Source organism: Ostrea edulis, chromosome 9, assembly GCF_947568905.1.
Source record: "Ostrea edulis chromosome 9, xbOstEdul1.1, whole genome shotgun sequence".
Lineage (NCBI taxonomy): Eukaryota > Metazoa > Mollusca > Bivalvia > Ostreida > Ostreidae > Ostrea > Ostrea edulis.
Window position 1 is genome coordinate 22,963,230 of NC_079172.1, and position 18,969 is coordinate 22,982,198.

At 37.4% G+C, this 18,969-nt stretch overlaps 1 protein-coding gene across 1 annotated transcript; it reads right to left on the reverse strand.

Annotated features, from left to right (window-relative positions):
• Positions 1-207: 207 nt before the first annotated feature.
• On the reverse strand, positions 208-18,574 carry LOC125659326 (protein unc-93 homolog A-like). The gene is made up of 5 exons (XM_048890963.2): positions 14,486-18,574; positions 3,531-3,664; positions 1,809-1,922; positions 1,073-1,337; positions 208-724 (listed from the first exon to the last, which is right to left on the reverse strand). The coding sequence occupies exons 1-5, from the start codon at positions 15,651-15,653 to the stop codon at positions 465-467; spliced, it is 1,941 nt and encodes a 646-aa protein (XP_048746920.1). The 5' UTR covers positions 15,654-18,574; the 3' UTR covers positions 208-464.
• Positions 18,575-18,969: the final 395 nt, after the last annotated feature.

Genomic DNA, 18,969 nt, shown 5'->3' on the forward strand with positions numbered 1-18,969 from the left:
GAAGAGTTCCATTACTATAACGATTACTTTGATTGGACGATATTTTAAAATATTTATTTATGAGAACGAGCGAGTAGGAATGAATGGACCCACGGGTGATGGAGAGAGGAACGAAGCATAATCTACCGTGGGTTTCTGACGATGGTACAGGAGTCGTTTCTGTATCCGTGCTGTCATTCACACATTTATAAATTGCTCAATACTGTATACATTATACATGATAATATTTTGATTATATATGTGCTACAATCATACATGACCACCCACATTTAATACTACACCAAATTGTACATATTAACACAACACGTCCACACAAAAACATTTCAAAATCAAGCTTCAGACAAAAATCAAAATCAGATCTCAAACTGTTAACAAAGTAACGTGAAGTCTACATAGAGGGAAGCACAAATGATCAATAAAACAACGTAAAATTTTGAACCACTTAAACCGCCATCAACTGACGTTTAGTTGTCCCGTGACCTGTTTACACTGGTTTGCTCTTCAAATACTTCATCAACGACGTTGTCGATTTGTCGCACTCGATATTCCGCTAGCACATAAAACATCGTGGAGACTACCAGCATGATGATTAGGAAATAAAGTTTGGAGTAGACGCACATAAATTTATCACTTAGGAATGCGATGAGAAGCCCTAAACTTTGTAACATCCTGTAATTTGCAAATGCGATATCCACTGCTTCAGGACACGTGATGCAAATCAGTGCTACAAAGAAAAAGCGAGGGTAAAACTTTTATCGTCGAATTATTATCATAATTAAAAAAAATTCTCATTAAGTATCAGTTTCTTCACCAAAGAAAAATACTGAAAAGCGAATTACACAGAGAATGAGTGATCTTCAATTATTTATGACTATAATTCGTCCATTAGGATTGGGTTACCGTTGATTTGTTTTGTGATCATGAACATTTCCAAATATATCTCTGCTAGTCTCTTTGACAGTCTATCCATGAAGACATTGGTAAGTTGAAAATATTAATGTACTTTTATACAATAAATTATATTCAAGTTAAAGCTCTCGATCTCGCTCTTTCTCTCATTCTAAGACCTTACTATTGCACTGTGTTTGCCAAACAGCATCACAAAGCCCCAAGGCTGCAGCGATAATGAAATGAACCATCACATTGTCATCCGGGACCCAAATGAGAATCACGATCATCACTCCAATGTGAGTAATTCCTCCCACGCCAAACACCGCCTCGCGCGGCACGTGATTGGCGCCTAGACCAATCAGCACCGCAATGAAGACATTAGTAACGCCCATCACTATCATGGTGTATCCAACGAACTGGAGATTCAGTGAACACGTCACATATGCCTGTAATATAATGTACAACATGCATCTAAACCTGCCTAATCTGAGACCTGTATAATCCGTTTCATTGTGCAATCCAACCCTGCAAATCCAAGCAATTCATTCCCCATGAAATTTACACTGCAATTTGACAACCTGTCTAATTCAACGTTAGATATATAACTCAACCGTTATGAGAAAATTATATATTTCTTCATATTTTTGAAAACAATATCATTTTGCAATCATGTGATATTACATTTATAAATGTTTATCATTTTATTTAATTTGATCTCTGGTGTATTAAAAGAGCTTACAGAACATATTACAATATGCATAATTCATTTTATGAAAACAATTTTACTTTACTCTTGTAAAATATATTTGAATTAAGTTTATTTTCATCGACGGAAATTGTTTCACATCATACATGTATATCCTCGATATACAACAAGTGTTTTACTTAAAAATCTGCTTTAGAAATTACAAAATTACCATATTGAAGTCTGCGTACACAAAACCTTGTTGCAATCCGCTGAAGATGAGTAGGGGAATGAGAAGACGGAAGGTCTTATGAGTAACCAGCAAATTCAAATGTTGGAGATAAATCTGGAAGTAAATACATGATACGATAAGGATTAATTCTAGCTGTATCGAGCAGGTTAATCGGGGTTTCAAGACTTGTCTTTTGATCCTGAAAGTACATTGTTCACCCATGACCCACTATCTACCCTTAATATCACATTACCCACTATCTACCCTTAATATCACATGACCCACTATCTACCCTTAATATCACATTACCCACTATCTACCCTTAATATCACATGACCCACTATCTACCCTTAATATCACATTACCCACTATCGACCCTTAATATCACATGACCCACCATCTACCCTTAATATCATATGACCCATTATCTACCCTTAATATCACATTGCCCACTTTCGACCCTTAATATCACATGACCCACTATCGACCCTTAATATCACATGACCCATTATCTACCCTTAATATCACATTACCCACTATCTACCCTTAATATCATATGACTCACTATCTACCCTTAATATCACATTAACCACTATCTACCCTTAATATCACATTAACCACTATCTACCCTTAATATCACATGACCCACTATCTACCTTTAATATCACACGACCCACTATCGACCCTTAATATCACATGACCCACTATCGACCCTTAATTTTACATGAGCGACTATCGACCCTCATTGTCACACGAGGTACTATCGACCCTTATTACCACATGGGTCACTATGATACATTTATTGACTGAGATCGAGGGCAACATGAGATTTGCTTGACCTGAGGACCAAAATTTGCCTTTGACCATAGGCAACAATATGGTCCGAGGGTCGACCAAAACATATGTTGCTCGAGACACAGTAAATAAACGTTTTTATATCCTTGTAAATTTACAGTCCTCATAAAAAATGTGATTTTTCTTCGAAAATATCTACAGTGGATTCGTATTTTTCTCTGATGTATTGCAAAAAAACAACAAAACAAAAACAAACAAAAAACACGAAAAAACACGATCAGTCACCCGTTCGCTTAATGACCGGGAAGTAGTGAGTCCAAGCATTACTCGTGCCATGGCCGTGTCAAATCTAAGACGTAAAAATAGGTAGTGACTGATCCTTTGCTGGCACCAAACCTCGGCATTTAGAAGGGAGAAAACCAGGTCTTTCGGATATAAGTCACGTGTCGAGACAGACATTAACACGTTAATGAACCATCACTGATAAGACCCTGAGCGCTAAGCATAAGTCTAAATTTGTGGTACTTCACTTACAGTTGATGACGTCTTAATAAGAGTGAAAAATTCTCGAAAAGACGTAAAACGACGAAATAAATAATCATTCACCTAATCAAAATATGTGGCTCACGGCGGGTGTGACCGATCAACAGGGAATGCTTACTTCACGGCTCACGGCGGGTGTGACCGATCAACAGGGAATGCTTACTCCTCCTAGGCACCTGATCCCTGAAGTGTCCAGGAGTCCGTATTTGCCCTACTCTCAATTTGTATTCTTTATAGGATTTACGAGATTGATCGTCACTTTTTCGTTGTGTACTAAATGCTTTACACTCCCTATGGGCTCTTGACTAACAATCAACCGACTCCCTTGGCTGTAAGATATCAATACACGGTTTGAGGTACATCTACAGAACAAATGCTAGGTACCTGAGGTCCACTTTTCTCGGGGTAGACTCGAGCTCCGATGCGGTCTAGACAGAAAAAAATGAGACAGAATCCCACAAAGCCGATGATTATATAGGCTCCCATTAGCTTCCATAACAGCGGATATTTCTGCTCGTCTAAAAATGAAGAAGGAAAAAAAATCATCAAAACTAAAGAAATATCTGCTGCAACGCAATAGAAAAATTTCCCATCCATTTAACAGTACTCTTGATAGATAAAGCACAAATTCTACTATTTCTCCAATAAAAGTTATTGAAAATACATTGTGTCTCACCAGTGTGTGTGTGTGTGTGTGTGTGTGTGCGCGCATGTGTGTGTGTGTGTGTGAATGGGCCCCAGAGTTCTAGGGTGTATCATATTCAAGATTTTCATGCGGGGGGGGGGGGGGGTCGACAAAGGATGGAATGAACTGGAAATCCAAGATTTGAGATATGTTTAAGCATGAATACACAAGATCGTGAAGAATACCGAGTTAGTGGAACTCTCTTGTAAAGAAGTCCGGAAAAGCGTGTCGATCTTGGCATTTTTTGTTTATTCAAAACATGGGATCGGAAGACGATTTAACATCCATGTGCTTTCCGCAATTAAAAGCATTTAAATGAAAGGTGTGTAAAAACGTCTGGATACAGGAAAAATGAATTCCTAAATTAGCTCGCGAAGCTATATATTTTGACGCAAGCTCTTCTCAGCTTTGGGAATTTCCTGGCTGACAGCAGTGGGGAAAAAATCCACCACATTTCCATTAAAATCTATCATTTGTGGATATTTCTGCGTATTATGTTTCTTTCTTGAATCATTACTACAGTCTAATGCTAATGCAATGATAGTGCACCATTGATAAAATCGGGTGGATCGATCACGACAAAAGTTTCAGAACTGGTATTATTTACGAACATGCCCAAATTCTCGCATACTTTGGGTCTCGCGAGACTTTGAAAGGGGAAAGTAAAATTTTAAAACCAAGACGGAAAAAGTAGTCGCGATCTTGCGTATTCCTCCAGCAAAATGTTGAATTCCGATTCTTTTTTTTTTTTTTTTTTTTTTACACTACAGAGGTTCTAGGGCGCAGATAGCATGACTACGTGGGGCCAACATTGGGCCAATGTTACCATGACAATCTTCTCAACCATGTTGGGATTTCTAAGTTGGCCCAACGTAAATCAACTCTTATTTGCTTTATTTTCCGAGGATGTTGGGATTCTAAAGTTGGCCCAATGTTGGTTCAACGTTTTTAATGCATCCTTAACAAAGATATTTAATTAAGCTGGTAATAGTACGTTGACCCGGTGTTCGCATGAGTTCTCTTATATATTAAGTGTTTCAAGTTGGGGTGATTACATTGGCCCAATGTTGACTCAACAGTTGTAGTGCGAACTAGGGGAGTATTACGTTGGGCTAACGTTGGTTCCACGTTTGTAATGTTGGCGCAAAGGTTGTGTTGCAAGCATATTTGATTGCATAACGTTAAAAGAGACAGGTTCTGAAATAGTTGGAGGACATTATTAGTCCATGCTGATTGATTGCAATTGGATGACTGCATCCATTTATATTTGTTGCTAAGAACCAAAGAATGTGATCAACACATCAAAAAGTTGTTTTGTTCTATTCTTTGAATTTAAGCGGCTGTATGATTATTTATTTAGTTTTAAAATCCTAAGCTCAAAATTTTAATTCAATCTTACATGTATGACTTATAATTCATGAGTGTTTCATTAGAACACTGAATAAAAGTTTTCTTATAACAGTATATAAGTTCCCCAGGACAGAATGTGAACGTAAATATAAATCAATACAAACCAACCAGTTTTATAATTACATTGAAAACTGGGGAGTCGCAGCGATTAAAACACCAAACTGTGGAATGAGCCATCAAATTCAATTACTCACAGGTGGTTGATAAACTCAATATGCAGAGCAATATAAGGAGAATTCAACTGTTGCATGCAGCTGCTTCTTAAAAGAGATGTAAGTATGAATATATTTATAATCATCTTTAATATATCTAAAATCTATTGTATAAGTTGTTCCCATTCTTATCATGTTTATGCTCAATGGCACTTGGAAGTTAATGTATAATTAAGTAACTCCCCTCCCAATGCTAGGTGCCTGTATTATTTGGTTGTTGCTCTGCTGTTTTCAATTGTTTTGTACATTTATAATAAATACTCTTATACATTTATTCTTTTGTACATGTATCTAAAGGTCGTGTCAGTTAACTGATATAAATATACCTTTGTGATTTAAAGCTTGGAAAACTTATATGCATCGGAGGCGACACTGTTTAAACATGTGTTCGGAGATTACTGTCCATGCAATTAAATTGGAGTGGGAAGGGGGCAAAAAGAGGGTTGTCAAGTCTAGAATTAAGAGACATAATAAGCAAGTTATAGAGCATTGAACATCTTTCTCTCAGCTTGTCTCCATCTACTGTTTAATGTATACATGATCACGTTTTTTGATAAAGATTCTAAGGTTCATAGATCGATATGCACCTGTAATATACGTTGTCTTTAAAAGACCTAATCATATGATCCATATGTTGGATTTTGTACCAGTATTTGCTTTGTTTTCAATACCAAATTATTTGTATTTTCAATCAGAGGCTGTCTGGATAAATAAAAATCTGTAGTGGTGTAACTGACAGTGAAATCGCCAAAGATCGAGATGGGGGAGGCGACAGGGAGGAAAAAGAAAGAGCGGAAAAGGCAACAAAGGGACAGCGAGGAAGTGAGCCAGGATTAAAAACTTTCAAATCATTATTGTCCAGAAATGTCTACCATCATCTATTTCAAACTTATTTTGTAACTTTTGACAATTTAATTCATATATAAAATCATTTAACAGGGAATCATTTGTAATATTTTCTTTCTAAATGTATGCATTGATATGAATGCAGGTCAAAATGTGTACTGTACTTTTTAAAATAATCATGGGAAAAGTCAATATAAGTATGATTTACAAATGTATTCTCAACAGGTATTCATTCAATTTGCTTTGATATATGTAAGTTACTAGTATAGCCAACAATATTGACCAACAAAAAAAAAGCTTTAGATCAATAACCGCCAATATCCGACCTACCCTTTCAACCAATGAAGGGCCAACATTGGGCCAACCTATAACCAACCAGTCTATTTGTCGGCTTACAATATTATCTACGTTGGCCCAACAATAATGTCATCATTTCAACAAAGGGCCAACCAAAACAAACAACTACCAATATTGGCTGTAAGTTGGCTTACTATTATACCTACATTGGCCCAACAGTATGCCAACATGTTGGACCAACGTTGGGCCGATGAGCAAAATGATCGTGGGCCAACATAGGACTACTAACAGTGGCCCAACGTTGTAAAAAAAAAAAAAAAATTGGGCCAACGTTGGTCCGACGTTGTCTTGCTATCTGGGCGCTTGTCCCCACAAACCTTAACAAGAAGCAAAATGACGAATTCTGAGCAACATGTGATACCTTAAGGTGCAGATTTTGGGGGCTTGTCTACGGACGTTTTAAAAAGTTTAAATAAAGGAAAATACGCATTATACGCAATAATGGAACCCCCCCCCCCCCCCCCCCCCCAGTAGTGTATGACTTCTACATAGCCTGGTTCCCGAGGCCTTCCGATGTGTGAGGATCGAGTCTGTTTACAGGAAGCACAATAAACAAAATGATAGTCAATTCTCGGAATTATGCGATCCTTGTTGGCGAATTCTGGGAAGAGTCTCCGGAAAATGTTAGCAAGTCGTGCATCTGATCAGTACTTTGAAGGAAACATTATTTATTTTGAAAGTTTCAAGGGACACGCCACCTCTAAATCAATCCGCCATTGCAGACATGAATCCCCAGAATAGCAGTGTCTTGCAGGCTACACAAAATGGACGTAAGACTGTCACAGAACGAAAGGGCAATCCTAAATATACTAATGGAGTATTTGTGACCGCCATTTGACCCCTTTTGTTTGTCACAACGAGAAGATAGAATGTAGATTGGCTGAATTTTATACGTCGAGAAAAAGAACCATCATTGGAAACACAATAAGGGGTCATTGTCTTGTTTGTCACTGACCCCAGCGGTTACACTAATGTCACTCGGTACACATGTCATGCACACAGTCGACCTCCTTCCTCGTTAAAGTAACAACTAATAATTCATCTCAAAAATAGATAAATTACTTTGTTAGGACCGATTTCTTTGATGGTTCTCAATAACGATTGTCTCAGTCCAAGATCTAAACTAAAAAAAAATAAATGAAGTCACTGGTATAATTAGTGCAGACCGTACGCGATTTTCAAGAGAGGTGAATTTTCTGCTATTTCCAGTGTACAGTGTCTGCAAACACGAACATAAAATGCATGTACCATGGATACCCGTAGTTTATCGTCCACCGATCTGGTTTCGTGCAAGTTTGCCCCCCCCCCTTTTCAGATTCGTACTCTAAGAGTGGTGGTGCTTTAATGGAGAACCCCTTCCCATGTAAATACCCAGGGGCGGATCCAGGAATTGTGGTTAGAGGGGGGCGCAACTTCATGAGGCTGGAGGCCTGGATTTTACAGATTTTATAGGGCTTGAAATGTGTCTCCTATGTAGTCATTTTTTACTATTTTCTGTCATTTTAATTACATGTATGTGAAATTAATAAAATGACGCAAAATGTAAGGGGTTTTGAAAAAAATGTAAGTTCTCCCAATAAAAGTAATTCAATATATTCAAAAGATTTTGACATTTATTTCTCCGAGAGTGGAAGAAATTATTGCTTCTTTATCGTTTACATTTTCCTAAACAAGAGATCACAATTTAGGGGCGGGGGGCGCGCCGGCTGCGCCCCTTTAAATCCGTCACTGATACCAGACCAAATGTAACCAACACCCCACACTACATGAGATGTTTTACAAACAGATTTCTGCTATAGTCTTAATATTTCTAAATGACTTTTTTCTATTGCAAATCTAGTGCTTTCAACAAACACTAGATGATTAAAAACTCTCTGTACGAACATACATATGGATGAAGATGCAAATCACATGCTTGTAGTGATGACAAATAGTGCGGTAGTAAAAACTCTCATCCTGTTCGAGAACTACTAAACAAACACTCTCCAAAAATGTATTAAACTGGTTTATAATGCAGATAAAATCCTATCGTTTTCCTTTCAAGTCGTTTATCGCGATTTCTTTGGGTTCAGAAGGCGCTTATCAATTAAATGACATGGCCACATACTATCATAGCTCTCACTTCCTGGAAATTGTGCGCTATTGATTTATGGAGAAGTCTAATTAAAAAAACGCACTCACTTTTTAAGGAGAAAATTGATAACGGGGAACGCATATCAATTCATCTGAATATTACATAAGATGTATAGACGCGCCCCGAGAGAAACAAAGTAACTGTTGTATAGATCTTTACCGCCATTTCGTTCGATAACGCAAAACGGACAATTTAAGAATACGTTCAATTTAAAATCGAATTATTTTGTGGAAAGAAAAAGAAGCCTTTCCGTTGGGTACCTGTAAAGTGCGAAACGAAACGAATCTACCGAAACGAAACGAAATCTGCCGAAACGAAGCGAAACCTACCGAAACGAAACAGATTGTACAACTTTTATAATAATTAAAAATGGTATCTTAGGCCCCTGTGAAAGTTACCACATATAAATAAAATTCGCCTCCCCTTTGATGTAGGCTTTTGGCTTGACTGATACAAAGTTTTAAAAATTGGAATGGGGGGGGGGGGGGGGGGGGGGTAAGTAAGCACAAAGTACATATCCGAAGTTGATTAAATACCATGTGCAATTAGTTTCAGATCCATAAATTTCAGAACGGAGGGTTACAGTCTCACAGGTCAGAGGTCTGGGGAAACACACTTAACGAGGGGTGGGGTCGCCGGTGCTGGATCCGCGTTTGAGCATAAATACATATTTCAGTGTTTTTGCTCTATATACAAATCTATGTATACATGTGGATATTGTGTATTTGTATGTAGTATTATCAAACGGTGGATTCTTAGTATGTCCTCCCGTTCTCTTTGTAATTTATGCTTCCCTTGTTCATAAGCCTTTTGATTTTACAAAATGTTGACCTCCTCCTGATATTATTGCATAAATCAATTTCCGTTTTCCGTCCCGTTTTCAATTCCACGTCTTAGCAACACCCCAAGTGTATAGCGTTATCTTTAGACTCACTACATATCAATAATAATTTTTAATACATGTATATATATCTTACCGAATTGCATTCATATAATATGGTATACTATTTAATTTTTTTTCATTATTGAAAGTACTCGCACCTCAGCAGTTAGAGATAAAATAAGAGGTTAAGAGCTCTTCCTGCTTTCAACTTTCTCAGACACCAGCTTCTTCAATGTATCTATACCCAAAGGCGGATCCAACGCCGGTGACCCCACCCCTCGTTTAGTGTGTTTCCCCAGACCTCTGAGACTGTAATCCTCCGTTCTGAAATTTATTGATCCGAAACTAATTTCACATGGTATTTAATCAACTTCGGATATGTACTTTGTGCTTACTCACCCCCTTTCCAACTTTTAAAACTATATATCAGTCAAGCCCAAAGCCTACATCAAATGGGAGGCGAATTTTATTTATATGTGGTAACTTTCACAGGGGCCTAAGATACCATTTTTAATTATCATAATTTAAAAAGTTCGGTTATACATGTACAATGTTTCGTTTCGTTAGGTTTCGTTTCGTTTCGGTGGGTTTCGTTTCGTTTCGGCATATTTCGTTTCGTTTCGGAAGATTTCGTTTCGTTTCGTTTCGATTTCGTTTAGCACTTTACAGGTACCCCTTTCCGTTAGCTTTTGCAATCGTTCTTTCCGACGATGTTCTCATTGAAACCCCACAAATGCAAATATTCTTATCCGACGTTTTTTTTCTGTCTGTCTTGTGATTGGAGAAAATACGGGATATCTCCTCAAAATACATTTAATTTTAGCCAAGGTGGATTTGCATAGGAAGCATTTTCAAAGAGATTGGGAGGGGGTAAATATACGAATGGGCAAAGTTTCGTTGGTTCTCTTATTTTCAACAAGAGTTCCATGAGCCACATCGCTCACCTGAGTCACCTTGGCTCATATTTAAAGCTTTTTTCTATATATTCGCATGTAAAACTTTGATCCCCATTGTGGCCCCAACCTACTCCCGGGGGCCATGGTTTTTACAAAATTGAATCTGCACTATATGTCAGGAAGCTTTCATGTAAATGTAAACTTTTGTGGCCCAATGATTTTTCATCAGAAGATTTTTAATGATTTTACCAATATATTTGCATGTAAAATTTTGATCCCCTACTATCTTACCCCCGGGGACCATGACTTTTACAAATGTGAATATGCACTATGTCAGGAAGCTTTTGTGCAAATGTAAACTTCTTTGGCCCAATGGTTCTTCAGTGGAAAATTTCTCAAGATTTTTTTCTTCTATTTATTAGTTATGTAAAATTTTGATCCTCTATTGTGGCCCCATCTAAGCCCTAGGGGTCATGAGTTTAACAAACTCGAATCTGCACTATGTCAGGAAGCTTTCATGTAAATATTGGCTTTTCTGGCTCTGTGGTTCTTGAGAAGATTTTTGAAGATGTTTCCTATATATTTGTATGTAAAACTTTGATCCCCTATTGTGGCGCTATCCAATCCCCGGGGGACATGATTTTCACAAACCTGAATCTGCACTATGTAAGAAAGCTCTCATGTAAATTTCAGCTCTTCTGGCCCAGTGGTTCTTGAGCAGAAGATTTTTAAATGAGCCCACCCTATTTTTGCATTTTTGTGATTATCTCCCCTTTGAAGGGGGCATGGCCCTTCGTGTGAACAAACTTGAAAGCCTTTCACCAAAAGATGCTTTTGGTCAAGATGGTTACAATTGACCCAGCGGTTCTGGAGAAGTCGAACATGTAATTTAAAGTTTTCAGGCAGACAAATGGACGGACAGACGACGGACAACAGGCGATCAGAAAAGCTCACTTGAGCTTTCAGCTCAGGTGAACTAATAAAAACGTGTTTCCGAAAAGGGAGATAGTACCCTGTCGTTATTCCCAGGAGCCCGAGTTTTATAACATGTGAACACTTTCAACAGAACACAATACGTGTATAAAATTTCACGACTCATCTAAATACAACGTACAGAAATGTTATTTCTACAAGGATTTCCCCCCTAAACATTTTCATGAAGGAGCTCCTAGCTGTTTTTATATACTGGTATGATTGATCAATTCAGATAAATTCATGAATATCAAACTTTATATTATATTAGTAACAACACACTGTCTCTACACACGTGTATTAAAGGTAACCTGTGATGCCGAGTGATAATGCATGCATGTCTATTGAAACACGGAAAAAGTCTCTACAAATGATATCATACAGTTATTGACTGGGTTCGAGGACAACAGTTGTTTTATTTGATCGGCAAGGACGGATCTGTCGGCTTCGGACAACAGATCCGTTCGAGGGTCTAACAAAACAGCTGTTGTCCGAGGACAGTCCATAACTATTCATAACCTTCATTTTTAGATTGTTGAACTATATGTACATGATTTATTGACTTTAAACTTTAACAGGACAGTGTGATTGCGTACATCTATTACCGTATCCACTAGTTTAAAAGAAAAGTTACCCAATATCCTAATTAAGGTATTTCCATCCTCCTGTGACGTCATAAGGTTTGCAAAGTCAATGATTTAATAAGATTTATGCATGACAGGAACATAAATGTTGTTGGAGTCTTTTTCAATAGTTATTTTAAAAAAAAACTTGTTAACCATAAAATATTTCAAAAGTCAAAGTTGTATATGAACTAATTATCAATTATATGTTTCAGAATAATGAATCCAAGGGCAATGACTCTGTTTTCATTAAATCATTTATCAATTAAGTCCATTAAGGATGGACCTCCTTTATTTTTCACAAACATTTTGTATATTTTTTAAAGAAACAGTTTCATGAAATTGTTATGAATACTATTATGTCGTTACAATCAGTTTTTGTGAAATTTTGATAATGCTGTTTAAGGAAAATTGCAATTTTCTGACTTTGAAAACAGATATATTGTGCTAATTGATATAAATTTTATTGATGCCGCAACATACTTATCTTATCCTTTGTATTTGTTACTAAGATATAATATTTGAAGAATCAACAATAAAATATAAGATTGAACCTGTAATTCTAGAGGGGTGGAATTACCTTAATAATTATATTTTTATAGTTCGTAAATTGTTGACCGGTCAATAGACCACGAGTGTAAGAGTTAGTTTAACAGTTAAATTAAGATGTATAACAAAAACTTTTATCTCTCCTAAACCTAATCACCACTGAAAGAGACAGAACCAATTTTGCAAATGTTTAAGTGACACCAGGCTTTATCATTTAACCATCGATATAGTTTTTCTTTTCTTAAGGGTTTACCAGCACAAAATCGATATACGTTCTCTGATGAGGAAGGGGATATAAAAATTGAAATAAAGTTTGTAAAGTCTATTTATTATGGTGTTTAAACTCATCTGAGCCGAAGGCTAAATTGAATTTTTCTGATTAAATGTTGTCTGACATTGATCAATCTGTCGGACACATTCCTCTAAAAAAAACCCACCTAGTTTTTCACATATTTATAATTCGTAGAAAATTATAAGGAATCAAGCTTCTTTCTAAGGGGATGCTATTAAGAGATAATGAAAATAAAGTTACCATTTATAATAAATCTTCTTCCCAAAATTTGCACTATAAAACGACAATCGGTACCTGACCGGAAAAAACGGAAACTTGCTTGAAAGCTTTAAGTTGTTCAAACTATAACTGCTGGAGCCGGGTTGGGATTACAGCAGGATATATTACATAGGAATATAGACCGGAAGAAAATTCTTCCAAAATCTTCCTCTATAAGAAGCACAAAGAAACAATTGTCAATACGCAAGCATCATGATGTAGTTAGGATTCTGTGATAGTTTACGCTATGACCATAGGCAGGCGCGTAGCCAGGCGTACGTTTGTACAAACGTCCACATCATTTTTGAAAAAAAAAGGAAAGAGAGAGATCGAGATATCAGTCAATCACTTGGTCTGTTTAAACCAGTCTATCTGACAGTTTTAAACCGGATATTCTATGTCAATTACCATACGTGTTTGTTTTGTCTCTTCAAAGGTCTAAAATTGTTTGTAGTGATTTCGTCATACAACGATATTGGACAGATCCTTTCTCATTTTTGAGATTTTACAAGTGTTTGTCCGCATTTCGTACAAAAACAGAACAGGCCTCCAATATGGCTGCGTAACAAATGCTATAAAGTGTTCGAAAAATGCATTCAGGAGGGTCGAATATACACATCGAAATCGCTTTGCCCTGGACCCCAAACACCCTGCCTACTCGGGGCGTCCACATCAAAAGTACCCTGGCTACGCCCCTGATAGGAACGAGGACGGTACCAAAAATGAGTTAAACTTTTTTCCATCGTCAACTTTCCATATTTATGTAGCAATATTCCATTATCACTTCGATATGATGTATATATCTCTCAACTGATTCGATACGCAATTAAGAGCTTGTTCTACGTATGATCAGTTTTGAAATCGAGGCAGGCTACTGTCAAACAAGTTGATGTTACAGGGGTTTCAACAGTCTCGTTTAAAGTCAGCGTTTCGAAATTCTAATGTTGTTTTAATGATCTAGTTCGCCAATACAACATATTTAGGTCAAATGCTGCCTGACATGTTTCATATCGATTGTTATGTCGTTCTTGGCGCACTGATTTTGACCACGGATTACTCCGTTTACCTGATCGGGATATAGGGTTCACGGCGGGTGTGACCGGTCGGTAGGGGATGCTTACTCCTCCTAGGTACCTATATATAGGAAAGGGGGAGGGGCAGAAAACTAGGTCTTGATATTCTTTGATCCGCGGAGGTTTATAAATACATTCTGTATACAAACCTGACATCTTCATGATACCCCCTGGTACAGGGCTACAGGGATATAAACCCCCGCATTTATTAATGGCCCCGGAGTCTTGGATGCTGGTAGTCAAATTGGCACTAAGCTCGCCATCGGTACTTAAATCGTCTGTTGTCGTAGAGGAAATCACAATGGATGAGATTAAATTTCCCCAGATATGTGTTGTCTGAAAACCGGCGAGGAAAAATCCGTTGAATCTAACGACTTCTGTGTCAATCCCTTCTTTCGTAAAGCGTGACGAATCGAAGGCTAGCTTTAGGATATAGGAAGCTTCGGCTGTCCACAAAATGCCTTGTCCCCACCCCGAAAACACGGCCGTGGGGATCAGAGTATAAAATCTGGGGTAGAAATTGGCACCGGTCCAAGTTAAGAAGCTGAACATCCCACAAACTATCGCCCATTTGGCGGACATGAGATTTATAAAAGTTGGAGCCCATAGACACGTGAGGAACATCGCACCATGGATACAAGACATGGCAGTAATTCCAAGATACTTCTGATCATTTATAGAAGTCTGGAGATTTTGAATGGCTCTGAATACTGAAAACAAGAGAATGAAACTAATACACAGAAACACAAGATTTTTCTTAAATGTAAAGAAGATAATGGAGGGTACATTGCTACTAAGCTCCGAGTTGGGGGTACCCGTGGCATCGGCTCTACTGAAACAGTGATTTTCAGCAGGCAAATCCAGTTGTTCGTTGGATACACTCTTGGGAGTAATGTAGTTATCCGGGTTATGACTCTCTCTTTCTAAACTTTTCGTTCGTCTTAGAATAGCCCTTTTTAACTCCTTCATATGTTCATCTGGAGCTGTGTTCATAGAGTGTCTATTGTTAGTGATCGTCTGCTCGTCCTCAGAGGATCTTGGCGGCTCAATCTTAATTTCCACAGGTGCCATTTCGACATTTGGGTCATCGCGTCTGATGGCTTGAAAATAGCTCTCCTTTCGGCCCCTTTTATTTGTCATTCCTTCAATGAAATCGGCATTTTCGGTGTCCCCGGTACCTTTACGGAGGGCATACCTGTAACTTTCGGTTCTCTGGCGGTACGTTTGGGTGGCGTACGTGTAACTGGGTCTTCTCGGTCGATAGATTCCCATGCCATACCCTAGTCCAGTGTTAGTGAAAGGCGACAACGAAGACATAGTTAGAATGGCTAAAAATAAATTCACATTTTGCACAGATGAATCCTCACTTGAAATTCCCGTGACTGAAGTCCATTCGCATCTGTTTGCCGTTAACGTTCCTTCAGAAAGCGTTTAACTCAATTTTGACGAGATCAATACGAACACGCATCGATAAGATTGTGCTTTCCCCATGCCGCAAAATTATTCTTAATTTCGTCGTTATTTGGAAAGATTTTGATCCAATATTTTCCTCAACCAGTGATGGCTCGCCCTGAAAATAATGGAGTAATTACGCGGATCTAACGCCTCTGAAAACAACCGATCCAGGGATCAATAGTTTTCTTCATAAAACCGACAAGATTCCAAGACCGCGCCAACTTCTGACACCCAAGCACTGTCGAAACGATGTTAATGACAGACACCTCGGGGCTTAGTCTTCAATGTAAACAATAAACCCACATCGGACTACGTCACACTCCAAAATTGTTTATTCAATGACCAAGGAAAAAACCTGACAACGTTTCCTCCCCGATTCGGGGGCGTCTCTTGCATGAATCACAGCCGCTGAATCAACCGCTCTGCCGTGCAATATTCTAGGGCGGCCAGTCACCAGAGAATGATAATTACTTTCATTTTATATCTGATAAATGTCAGACAGACACATTGTCCTCCGATGATTGTCAAAAGATGAAGACAAGGTGCAACCGACGAATCATAAACTTAAATGTCGTCTTCACTCCCGATTTTTTCTTAGTGCTGTGCTTGCGATCGACCGCTCACATACGTTGCAGTAGGAGAAATGCATGCTTATTCCCGGGGGAACGCAAAAATCGACACTGTCGAAATAAAAAGCACTTAACACAGAAATGTTGTTTCTGAGAAACAAAGTAATTTTCAAAACAAAGTCCGTTTATAACTCAATGTATCGTGCTATTTCAGTTCTACCTCGTTAATGCGCAATCCGCCCGATCGATTCACAACATTAGGAAGAGTATCGCAATTTCCACACATTTGGTAAAGTGGTAGAAATGCGCCTTGCTCTCCGAGAGGCATTTTTGGAATTGTATTTCGTAAAAAAGTGAATAAATATCATAATTAATATCTGCACATAGCCTCCGCTCAAACCTTTGCTTCTTGAAAGCCGTGCATGGATCGATAGACCGAGAACACAGACAATGCAATGCGTCTTATCTCCTGTCTGACCTCTTGGCATCCACTCCATTTCCATGACTTTGAATTCTGTTATTCCTGAGGGTTACCCATCACAAAGAAAGTCATTATCTGAAATTTCACTATCTTATATTACATTATCGAGGAAGAGTATCAACATCCCGTTCGTTTTCGATTCGTTCGGTTCTCCTTCACAAGGAACGTTACCGGTTTAAGGAGGAATAACACAGAGAAATTTGATATGGATGGACAGTGGAGGATGTGTGCACTAACATTTTGAAAATTGAAAAGTTTTAGATTTACCCTTTTTAATTCAAAAATGCTGTTTCAATATAGAAAGTATTCAGTGAAAAAAAAGAGAGAAAAGATTCGAACGCCAAACTACAGAAGAGCAATCGAAATGTTAACTACCTACCTAGGCAATAAGATTTTTAAAAAGAATATACAAGTATTGCTGATATTTACATTTCAAGTCATGTTTCAAAAGGAAGTCAGCCATTATGACGATGTGTTAATCAGCCTTAAATGAAGTTCGAATTATCAATATGCTCCCAGGGCTCATTAATCTCGGCTGAACATTTGGACTGACGCCTTCACCGAATATCGGAGCAATCCTTCATAATTCATGTTTGGAAATTTACTTTCTGCTTCGGCCGGTTCTAGCAATTATTGTGCACTTAGTTGTCACTTCTTTTCGCTTCAATTCAAATTAGTTGACTATCAAACTAACTCTACCCAAATAATGACCCCCAAGGTGCAATATTTTATCTCCTAAAATTGAAGAGTTCCTTTAGTCTGTTGTTTTTAAATTAGCGATACATATTGGTATGTGAAGATGCAATGTATCAGTAACTTGATAAAACAGACTATAAGAACTCTTCAATTTCAGAAGATAAATCATTGTGCCATGGAAGTCACCATTTGAAAGGAAAATTTAGTGGCTGTTTTTATTTTGGGATTTTCATATCTAAACGGTAAGCAATACAAGTGATAATGATAGGGAATTAGTTTAACAGTCAAATCACTTAATATTTGAAGCGAACTGCAGTGTCAGCTAAGTGCACATTAATTGCTAGATCAGGCCAAAGCTGAAAGCAAATTTCCAGGCATGAATTTTGACGGACTGCTCCGAGATTCTTTCGATAAAAGTGGACAATATCGCCATCGAAAATGTATCATGTGCAAAACTATTTGGTGTTTATATTGACAGATGTCTCACGTGGTCTGAACATGTTGAAATTTTAACCAAAAAAACTTGCAAGCAAAATAGGTGTATTATCTAGATTACGTTCATTCTTGTCAACTGAATTATTACTGAAAATTTTTAATACAATTGTTTTTCCTCATTTTAACTACTGTTGTACTGTTTGGGGCAATATGAAAAACAAGGACGGTCTTTACAAATTATGCAAACTTCAAAAGCGAGCTGCTAGAGTGATTTTAAATAGAAATTTTATACACCTACAACAGAAATGATGCAGCAACTTAGATGGATGCCTCTGTCAGACTACTTTGTATATAGAACTATCATTCTTGTCTTCAAAGTTTTACATAGTCTAACCCCCGATTATTTAGATATTTTTCAGTATGTTCATGAAATTAGCAGTAGATCTACCAGATTAAGTCAAAGTAATTCATTATATATCCAGAGAGCAAAGACACAATATTTTAGATCTTTTACAATTTACGGTTCGCAGTTATGGAATAATATGCCAGAATTTTTAAAATATTACCCAACATTGGAAACTTTTAAATCCGCTTATCTTAGAAAAAAATTTTATTCGGGAAATTAAAACCATATAGATTTGTTTTTGATTATTTTCAGTTTTATTTTTATTTGTTTATTTATTTATTTTGTTTTATTTTCAGTTTTAAATATGTAAATAGCATACATGTATGTATACAACATACCTTTATATACTATTTTATATTGTATCTGTATAATACTGCTGTCGGTATATATATGTTTTCAGGACCACAATGTAAACTAGTTTTAAACTAATTGTGCTATCCTGTTTAAATAAAGGACATTATTATTATTATTATTCGGTGAAGGCGTCAGTCCAATTAATATTTAACCGAGCCGAATCTCAGTCGAGATTAAGGGCTCACATACCTTTGGAGGAATCAATGTCATATTCGGATTTTCGTAAATCTTGCTTGT